A 10683-nucleotide genomic window follows, 5' to 3' on the forward strand; every position below is an offset into this window, starting at 1 on the left:
TTCCCAAGCTGGAAGAAGTGTGTTGTCATCCTTGCCTAATGCCCTGTACACACGACCAGTTTTCCCGTCAGAATAAACTGCAACACCAAAAAAGGTTTTTCCGACGGAGTTCCGACCAAATTCCACTCAAGCTGTCTTGCATACACACGGTCACACAAAATTCCGACCGTCCAGAATATGGTGACATACAACACGTACGACGGGACTAGTAAACTGAAGTTCAATAGCCAGTAGCCAACAGCTTCCGTCTCGTACTTGCTTCAGAGCATGCGTCGTTTTTGGTACGTCGGAACAGCATACAGACGAGCGGGTTGCCCAATAGGAATTTGTTCCGTCAGAAAAATTTAGAACATGTTCTTTTTCTAGGTCTGTCAGAATTTTTGACGTAAAAAGTCAGATGGGGCATACACACGATAGGAATATACGATGAAAAGCTCCCGTCGGACTTTTTCTGTCGGACATTCCGCTCGTGTGTACACGGCATTAGTGGTGCTGACAGAAGACAAGGGTAAGACAAGTATAAATCTAAGTTTCTTTATACAGGTATATTTTGCGCCTACTAACAGGAAGAGATTTTTACAGGGGTAGAGGTCCCAGACAGTATAGTCAGACCTTGCATTTTACTGAAAAGCCAACTTTTAATCAAGTAGAAAAGTCTGTCTCCTGCCAACATGCTGAAGAGAAGGACCCTTGCTGTCTGTGGGAAACGGTGATCTTTTTGCCGAGGTCCCATATGCCCCCTGCTGAGGCAGAACTATAGCTCTGCAATCAGAAAAACTCATGTTACCTGTCTGATTAGAGAACTCTAGTCATGATTTAGACTTTTGCAGAGAGACCATTGCTTCCACAGCAAGAGTTAGTTTACACTTGCTTAAAAACAAGGCTTCGGACAAGCTTTTTTTAAAGCTCTCTGAACGCCAGTCAAAGCACCTGTCACTAAATAAAATGGTAAGCTTACAGTCCTGTTCACACAATGCTTTTGCTTTGGCTTTGCTTCAAAAATTATAGCCCATATCTGCTTTAGTGGCGCTTCAAAGCGTCTTCAGAGCCTCCATAGAAGTCTATGACCAAGCTCGCTTTTGCGAGGCTTTATCTCAGCTGTAGCTTCGCTTTGTTCTGGGGGTATTGCAGGTATGAGATATACACACACAGGGTATCTATCTGCCAAGCTTCATTAAAGCATCAAAGAAGCACCACCGAAGCATCATCAAAGCATCACTGAAGCATTGCAGAAGCACCAATAACACATCAAAAAAGGATGTTGAAGCAGTAGGCGCTTTAATGTGTGTTGAAGTCGAAGCAAGTGTAAATGAGCCCTAAGGGTCCTTCTCCACAGGATGCTGGCAGAGGACAGGCTTTTTTACTGAGGCTGCTGCTTTCAAAAGTAGTTGGACTGTAAACTTTTGCCTATCCTTTTGTTTTGATGCACTTGCAATCTGTTTAACTTATTTAAAGTGGAACTTTAGTCAGAAAATGAAGTCCTGCTAGATCACTTCAGGATGGCCCCTTGTGCAGGTATAGCTATGTAAAACTTAAAAAATAAGTGCATAATAATGCACAATACCACCCTGCTCTGCACATGCTCAGTTGCTCTCTATTTTTAGGCACTGTACTGAATTTGTAGTGGCCGATCTGCTGACAGCCTAAAGATTTACTGCTGTTCAGAGGCTCTTGGCTTCAGCAAAATGCCTCCAGCAAGAAGAAACAGGAGGAGACGCTGGAGTGAATTTACAGCACACATTAATTTTGGTAGCTTAATTATTTATTTATTTTTAATTTGTATTTATTTATATTGGGAAAGAGGTCCACAGGGGCCGCACTATGGAGTACAAAAGTCTGTGATCTGGGGACATGACCAGAAAAATATGTATCAGGGTTCCTTGTCCTTTTTGGCAGTGCCAACAGAGATCAGATGTTGTAGAGAAGAATTTATGTAATAAAGCTGGGGTTCTACACCATCTCGATAGGATTTTGTAGTTGGTTTCCTGAATTTTGGTGCATATGGAGGATTTGTGTGTAAATTTGAGGATGTGTTGTCTTTTTTTGGTGTTAAATGAGGCCATTTAATGGGGCCTGGAAGTTGGAAGTCCTCTGGGGGTGTAATTACATGTTGTATGTAAGGGAAAGTGTGTGTAATACTACCCCCGTTTCCGTACAGTGGTCTTCCAGAGCCGTGAGGGGCTGGTTAGTACTGTATCATTAGGAGGCGGAATGGAGCTGGGAAGTGACAGAGCTGTAGAGATCCCAGGAAGTCTAGACGAAACGGTCCCCCGGGGTCTGAAAATGCTGTGATAGTTTTCCATCTCCCCATTGTGCTAAAATGGAAAGCTTGGTATAGGCCCGAGTCGCCCAGAACGCGGAAGACTGCGTCCCGCTGACCTGGTTCAAATTGGGGATTACGGGTGAGTTTCGGGATGAGAGAGAGGTTTGGGAGATAAGTTGTGTACATATTTTGGTGGTGTTGCCTATCAGGGGTTGATGTTTGACACATGTCGGTAGGGCTGAGTAGCACCATGGGGCTCTATGGAGAGGTGTTTCACTCTGGGCTTGTTCCAATTGAGGCCATAGCTTCGTTTCCCTGTGACGGCACCAGTCAATGAGTCTACTTAAGTGTACAGCATGATAAAGGTAGCATAATTATTAATGTGGAAAGTATGTTTCTTGCTAAAGAATATTATTTTTATCAAGTTGTTATGGGTAAAGTTTTCCTTTAATCTTAGAGTTCACTTGGACTTAAACTGGACTATCTTCAATTGAGCAATCAGTTTACATCAGGACATAGAAATGTGAGAAGGAAACCCCTCTATCCTTACTAGCCTTGCTGACCTCTAGGGCTCATGTCACAGTTGTGATCTTGTCACTAAAAACTTCAGAGAAAATCCCCCCTCCCCCCACCTCTATCAATCACTCGCTTATTGGCGGGATGAGTGATGAAATACTACAGATTGTAAGTTGTCAGTAAGGACGCAACACACAGAAACAGGTGTGTAATTCTGCTATCCTATTTACTCCTCTATTATGATAATGAAGCTGTCAAGGTCTTACCAGCAACCAGATTGCCGGTGTTCTACACTCTTGTATACATGTGACTTTTCTTACCAGTTCGTCCATTTCAATAGGGCTGAATGTGCTGGCTGAAAATGGACTTTGATACATTGTGATTAGTGCGATGTCATTTTTTTCTCTTGACACAGGAAGAATATGAAAAATCGCTATACAGAACTCTATGACCTCAACAGAGACATTATAAATCGCTACAAGATCCGCTGCAACAATCATACAGAATTGCTGAACAATCTCAAGTGTGTAAATCAAGCAATACAGAGAGCAGGACGTTTACGGGGTAAGTTTGGATTGGTGCTTATATTGAGACTCCGAGGAATTTTTTTCTGGGCGGGCGTCATATGACGTCCTCATCTTCCCGGCGGTATAGGGGGCACACACGCGCCGGCCACGTCTCAGAGAATCCGATGCACGTGCCTGGCGACCGCAATGTCTGCCGGGCATTCACAATCGCTCATTACAGAGCAGGACCGTGAATCTGTGTGTGTAAACACACAGATCCACGTCCTGTCAGGGGAGAGGAGACAGATCGTGTGTTCATACTAAGTATGAACACTGATCGGCCTCCTCCCCTTGTCAGTCCCCTCCCCCCTACAGTTAGAATCACTCCCTAGGTAACACATTTAATCCCTTGATCGCCCCCTAGTGTTAACTCCTTCCCTGCCAGTGACATTTTATACAGTAATCAGTGCATATTTATAGCACTGATCGCTGTATAACTGTCTGTGGTCCCAAAATAGTGTCAAAAGTGACTGATATGTCTGCTGCAATGTCAGTCATGATAAAAAATCGCAGATTGCCGCCATTACTAGTAAAAAAAAAAAAGAAGAAAAAAAATGCCATAAATCTATCCCCTATTTTGTAGGCGCTATAACTTTTTAACAAAAATGTGTAGAAAAATACATATCGGCCTAAACTAAGGAAAAAAATTAGTTTTTTAACCACTTACCCACCGCCGACTGTCATATGACTTCCTTGACTTTGTGGGGGTATATCTGAAAGATGCCTGCAGCTACAGGCATTTGTCACCGGTAAAGTTTTGTAAAACCGGCGGTAAAGTTGCTGGCAAAAGCGCCAGCAAAGTTGCCGGTAAAGCTGCTGGTAAAATCGCCGGCAAAGTTGAGGGTAAAACCGTTGGGAAAGTTCCCGGTAGAATTGGCGGTAAAACCGCGGCACAGTTTTGGTAAAACCGCCGGCAAAGTTGCCAAAACCACGGGTAAATTTCCAGTAAAGTTGCCAGTAAAACCATCGGTAAAAACCGCCGGCAAAGTTGCCGGTAAAACCATCGGTAAAAAACGCCGGCAAAGTTGCCGGTAAAACCATCAGCAAAGTTTCGGTAAAACCATCGGTAAAGTTGCCGGCAAAGTTTCGGTAAATCCGCTTGCAAAGTTGACAGTAAAACCGCCGGTAAAGTTGCGGTAAAACCGCCGGCAAAGTTGCCAAAACCGCTGGTAAAGTTCCGGTAAAACCGCCGGTAATGTTGCAGGTAAAAACCGCCAGTAAAGTTGCGGTAAAAACCGCCGGCAAAGTTGCCAGTAAAACCATTAGCAAAGTTTTGGTAAAACCATTAGCAAAGTTTCGGTAAAACCATCGGTAAGGTTGCAGGCAAAGTTTCGGTAAAAATGCTGTCAAAGTTGACAGTAAAACCAGCGGTAAAGTTGCGGTAAATTTGCCGGTAAAACCATTGGTAAAGTTGCCAGCAAAGTTTCGGTAAAACCATCGTAAAGTTGCCGGCAAAGTTTCGGTAAAACCACTGGCAAAGTTCACAGTAAAACCGCTGGCAAAGTTTCCAGTAAAACCATCAGCAAAGTTTCGGTAAAGTTGCTGGCAAAGTTTCTGTAAAACCACTGTCAAAGTTGACAGTAAAACCGCCGGCAAAGTTGCCGGGAAAGTTTCGGTAAAACCATCAGTAAAGTTGCTGGGAAAGTTTCGGTAAAACCATCAGTAAAGTTGCCGGCAAAGTTTTCGGTAAAACCGCCGGCAAAGTTTTCGGTAAAACCGCCGGCACAGTTTTGGTAAAACCGCCGGCACAGTTTTGGTAAAACCGCCGGCACAGTTTTGGTAAAACCGCCGGCAAAGTTGCCGGTAAAACCGCTGGCAAAGTTGCCAAAACCGCGGGTAAATTTCCAGTAAAGTTGCCGGTAAAACCATCGGTAAAAACCACCGGCAAAGTTGCCGGTAAAACCATCGGTAAAAAACGCCGGCAAAGTTGCCGGTAAAACCATCGGTAAAGTTGCCGGCAAAGTTTCGGTAAAACCGCTGGCAAAGTTGCCAAAACCGCCGGTAAAGTTGCGGTAAAAACCGCCGGCAAAGTTTCCAGTAAAACCATCAGCAAAGTTTCGGTAAAACCATCGGTAAAGTTGCCGGCAAAGTTTCGGTAAATCCGCTTGCAAAGTTGACAGTAAAACCGCCGGTAAAGTTGCGGTAAAAACCGCCGGCAAAGTTGCCAGTAAGACCATTAGCAAAGTTTCGGTAAAACCATTGGTAAAGTTGCAGGCAAAGTTTCGGTAAAACTGCTGTGAAAGTTGACAGTAAAACCAGCGGTAAAGTTGCGGTAAATTTGCCGGTAAAACCATCGGTAAAGTTGCCAGCAAAGTTTTGGTAAAACCATCGTAAAGTTGCCGGCAAAGTTTCGGTAAAACCGCTGGCAAAGTTCACAGTAAAACCGCCGGCAAAGTTTCGGTAAAACCATCAGTAAAGTTGCTGGCAAAGTTTCGGTAAAACTGCTTTCAAAGTTGACAGTAAAACTGCCGGTAAAGTTCCGGTAAAACCGCCGGCAAAGTTGCCAAAACCGCCGGTAAAGTTCCGGTAAAACCGCCGGTAAAGTTGCAGGTAAAAATGCCAGTAAAGTTGCGGTAAAAACCGCCGGCAAAGTTGCCAGTAAAACCATTAGCAAAGTTTCGGTAAAACCATCGGTAAAGTTGCCGGCAAAGTTTCGGTAAAACTGCTGTCAAAGTTGACAGTAAAACCAGCGGTAAAGTTGCGGTAAATTTGCCGGTAAAACCATCGGTAAAGTTGTCAGCAAAGTTTCGGTAAAACCATCGTAAAGTTGCCGGCAAAGTTTCGGTAAAACCGCTGGCAAAGTTCACAGTAAAACCGCCGGCAAAGTTTCGGTAAAACCATCGGTAAAGTTGCTGGCAAAGTTTCGGTAAAACTGCTTTCAAAGTTGACAGTAAAACTGCCGGTAAAGTTCCGGTAAAACCGCCGGCAAAGTTGCCAAAACCGCCGGTAAAGTTCCGGTAAAGTTGCGGTAAAAACCGCCGGCAAAGTTGCCAGTAAAACCATTAGCAAAGTTTTGGTAAAACCATCGGTAAAGTTGCCGGCAAAGTTTCGTTAAAACTGCTTGAAAAGTTGACAGTAAAACCGCCGGCAAAGTTGCCGGTAAAACCGCCGGCAAAGTTGCCGATAAAACCGCCGGCAAAGTTGCCGGTAAAACCGCCGGCAAAGTTGCCGGTAAAACCGCCGGCAAAGTTGCCAAAACCGCTGGTAAAGTTCCGGTAAAACCGCTGGTAAAGTTGCTGGTAGAAACCGCCGCCAAAGTTGCTGGTAAAAAAATGCTGACAAAGTTGCCAGTAAAACCATCGGTAAAGTTGCCGGCAAAGTTTCGATAAAACTGCTGTCAAAGTTGATAGTAAAACCAGCGGTAAAGTTGCAGTAAATTTGCCGGTAAAACCATCGGTAAAGTTGCCGGCAAAGTTTTGGTAAAACCACTGTCAAAGTTGACAGTAAAACCGCTGGCAAAGTTTCGGTAAAACCGCCGGCAAAGTTTCGGTAAAACCATCGGTAAAGTTGCTGGCAAAGTTTCGGTAAAACTGCTTTCAAAGTTGACAGTAAAACTGCCGGTAAAGTTCCGGTAAAACCGCCGGCAAAGTTGCCAAAACCGCCGGTAAAGTTCCGGTAAAACCACCGGTAAAGTTGCAGGTAAAAATGCCAGTAAAGTTGCGGTAAAAACCGCCGGCAAAGTTGCCAGTAAAACCATTAGCAAAGTTTCGGTAAAACCATCGGTAAAGTTGCCGGCAAAGTTTCGGTAAAACTGCTGTCAAAGTTGACAGTAAAACCAGCGGTAAAGTTGCGGTAAATTTGCCGGTAAAACCATCGGTAAAGTTGTCAGCAAAGTTTCGGTAAAACCATCGTAAAGTTGCCGGCAAAGTTTCGGTAAAACCGCTGGCAAAGTTCACAGTAAAACCGCCGGCAAAGTTTCGGTAAAACCATCGGTAAAGTTGCTGGCAAAGTTTCGGTAAAACTGCTTTCAAAGTTGACAGTAAAACTGCCGGTAAAGTTCCGGTAAAACCGCCGGCAAAGTTGCCAAAACCGCCGGTAAAGTTCCGGTAAAACCGCCGGTAAAGTTGCAGGTAAAAATGCCGGTAAAGTTGCGGTAAAAACCGCCGGCAAAGTTGCCAGTAAAACCATTAGCAAAGTTTTGGTAAAACCATCGGTAAAGTTGCCGGCAAAGTTTCGTTAAAACTGCTTGAAAAGTTGACAGTATAACCGCCGGCAAAGTTGCCGGTAAAACCGCCGGCAAAGTTGCCGGTAAAACCGCCGGCAAAGTTGCCAAAACCGCTGGTAAAGTTCCGGTAAAACCGCTGGTAAAGTTGCTGGTAGAAACCGCCGCCAAAGTTGCTGGTAGAAACCGCCGCCAAAGTTGCTGGTAAAAAAATGCTGACAAAGTTGCCAGTAAAACCATCGGTAAAGTTGCCGGAAAAGTTTCGATAAAACTGCTGTCAAAGTTGATAGTAAAACCAGCGGTAAAGTTGCAGTAAATTTGCCGGTAAAACCATCGGTAAAGTTGCCGGCAAAGTTTTGGTAAAACCACTGTCAAAGTTGACAGTAAAACCGCTGGCAAAGTTGCGGTAAAATTGCCAAAACCGCTGGTAAAAATCCGGTAAAACCACCAGTAAAGTTGCCAGTAAAAACCGCTGGCAAAGTTCACGGTAAAACCATCGGTAACGTTGCCGGCAAAGTTTCAGTAAAACCGCTGGCAAAGTTGCCGGTAAAACCGCCGGCAAAGTTGACGGTAAAGCAGCTGGTAAAGTTGCTGGTAAAACCGCCGGCAAAGTTTTGGTAAAACCATCGGTAAAGTTGCCGGCAAAGTTTCGGTAAAACCGCTGGCAAAGTTTCGGTAAAACCGCCTGCAAAATTGCCGGTAAAACCATCGGTAAAGTTGCCGGCAAAGTTTCGGTAAAAACATCGGTAAAGTTGCCGGAAAGGTTTCGGTAAAACCGCTGGTAAAGTTGACAGTAAAAACGCTGACAAAGTTGCCGGTAAACCCGCTGGCAAAGTTGACGGTAAAACCGCCAATAAAACCATTGGTAAAGTTGCCGAAACAGTTGCTGGTGGAACCGCCGGCAAAGTTGGTAAAGTTCCTGGCAAAGTTGCCGGTAAAACCGCCGGTAAATTTCGGTAAAACCGCCGACAAAGTTGCCAGCAAAATCATCAGCAAAGTTGCCAAAACCGCTGGTAAAGTTACCAGTAAAACCGCTGGTAAAGTTGCCAATGAAACCGCCGGTAGAGTTGCTGGTAAAACCGCGGGCAAAGTTGCCGGAAGAGTTGCTGGTAAAACCGCCTGTAAGGTTGCCGGAAAAACCGCCGGCAACTTTACTGGTGGTTTAACCGTCAGCTTTACCGGCTGCTTTACAGTCAACTTTGCCGGCAGTTTTACCGCCAGTTTTACCGGAAACTTTGCCGGTGGTTTTACTGCCAACTTTACTGGTGAAGGCTTCTTTAAAGCTCCTTTTTTGCTTTTTAGAAAGTGTAAATAAGTTAATATCTATAGAGGGTTATTTACTAAAGGCAAATCCACTTTGCACTACAAGTGCACTTGGAAGTGCAGTCGCTGTAGATCTGAGGGGAAGATCTGAAATGAGGGGAATCTCTGCTGACTTTATCATCCAATCGAGCTGTTTTTTATTTTCCTTGCATGTCCCCCTTAGATCTACAGCAACAGCACTTGCAGTGAACTTGCCTTTAGTAAATAACCCCCATAGGTGTACATTAAGGCCTCATTCACAATGGTTCTGTTAAACCTGCATTTATATGCTTTTAGAGGACATTTAAAAATGCGTGTAATTATTTTTCAAATGGTGTGTTTCCTTTTTATGGTTTGGATTAAATAAAGATATACATTTTTTAATGCCAAGACGATCTGGTGCCGGATTTGTAATCTCTTCATGTAGCCTATTGCTCTGTGACACTGCTTGAGACTAGCAGCCAATTGCTAAGCTCCAGCACTGTCACATGACCAAGGGAGTGCAAAAGTAAGAGGGGTTTTGGGGTGGGCTGTGCAGAGACACTGCAACTGCATAGGCAAGGCGACATTGTCTCTTTAAACTGCAGTCATAACTTTTTCTTATTACATTTTGTATTGAGTGGTGATAGTTTGGAAGTTGCTAGGATTTTATTGCTGTTTGTATCCTATTTCCTAAACTAGTGCCAACTGCCACTGCAACAGGTAGTGAGGGGAACCCGCAGGACTGACCGACCCGGGGAGGGGCCCGCGTCCGCCACAAAAAACCCCAAAGGGGAGAGGGGGACATTTACTCACCATACCAGGCGGGCACTGCTCCAGACAGAACTTCCTCGCCACCGAAGTGGGGGGGGGCTGTCGGTTATGAGGGACGCTGCGACTCGAGCCGAGACCCGGTTGTATGCGAGCTCGCAAGACATTTAACTCACAGGGCCCGCCCCCGTCCAGTGGGGCTATGTCGCGGCCGACCTAGCGTGTAGCTGCGGTCTGCGCGTGCTCGCTGGCCAGACTGGTGTGACCGCTGGATCGAACATCCAGCCCGTCGCCCAGCAATTGATCGTAGATCTCACCGGAAAAATCCAGGAAAAACAACAAACAAATAAAATTGCCAGGACTTGAGATCCCAGCAGGGAACTAGGTCCTTACTCCTCTGACTAGGCAGAAAAAACTGTAGCAGAGAGGGGGGTGTATATCACCTAGGACTGCCCATGGGCGTAGCCAAGTCTTTTTTCTGCCTAGTGTCCTGCTCCTGTAAGGGGCGATATAACCCTATGGTTCTGAATAAAGAAGCCTGTGTCTGTCAATGAACAAATGAGAAAAGAATTTGAACTTTAGAATTGTATACATCTGACGTCTCTAAACTCTCCACATTTCTTTGTAGTTGGTAAACCGAAAGCCCAGGTGATCACAGCATGCAGGGATGCCATCCGCACCAACAACATTAATGCCTTGTTCAGGATAATGCGTGTGGGAGCAACTCCCTCCTAGCAAAGGCCTTCGGGGTTCATGGTTATCCAGAGAAGACCTGCAGACCAAAGGGCTGTGAGGTGTAGTTTTAAAAGTTTCAATTTGCACTTGACAAGCCTCACAGCACCATCATGGCTTTATATGGGTGGAACCGTTCCCTGTAGCTATGTTCACTGTCAGAGATGATGGATAGGCTTCACAGCCTGTGCTATGGAAAGGTGTTTAAAACATGGGAACAAGCCTCTCTAAGTTTGTGATTTCTTAAAACCTTAGTTTTCTATTTATATATGTATCTGTCAGAAACTGGGATCATGGTATTTCCAGATCTGGTCCTACCAGTAGGCAATTTATTTATTGAATGTTTATAGGTTTTTATAGTTGTTTTTTTAAATTAAACTTTAAATACTGCA

At 44.8% G+C, this 10683-nt stretch overlaps 1 protein-coding gene across 1 annotated transcript in view; it reads left to right on the forward strand.

The window, feature by feature from the left end:
• Positions 1-10683, forward strand: part of BBS2 (Bardet-Biedl syndrome 2) — a 71460-nt gene extending 60777 nt beyond the window's left edge. Inside the window, exons 17-18 of the mRNA XM_073605500.1 lie at positions 3195-3343; positions 10188-10683. Of these exons, the coding sequence (XP_073461601.1) occupies positions 3195-3343; positions 10188-10294 (256 nt within the window). The 3' untranslated portion in view covers positions 10295-10683. The remainder of the gene's footprint in view (positions 1-3194; positions 3344-10187) is intronic.

Source organism: Aquarana catesbeiana, linkage group LG11 (assembly GCF_042186555.1).
Source record: "Aquarana catesbeiana isolate 2022-GZ linkage group LG11, ASM4218655v1, whole genome shotgun sequence".
NCBI lineage: Eukaryota > Metazoa > Chordata > Amphibia > Anura > Ranidae > Aquarana > Aquarana catesbeiana.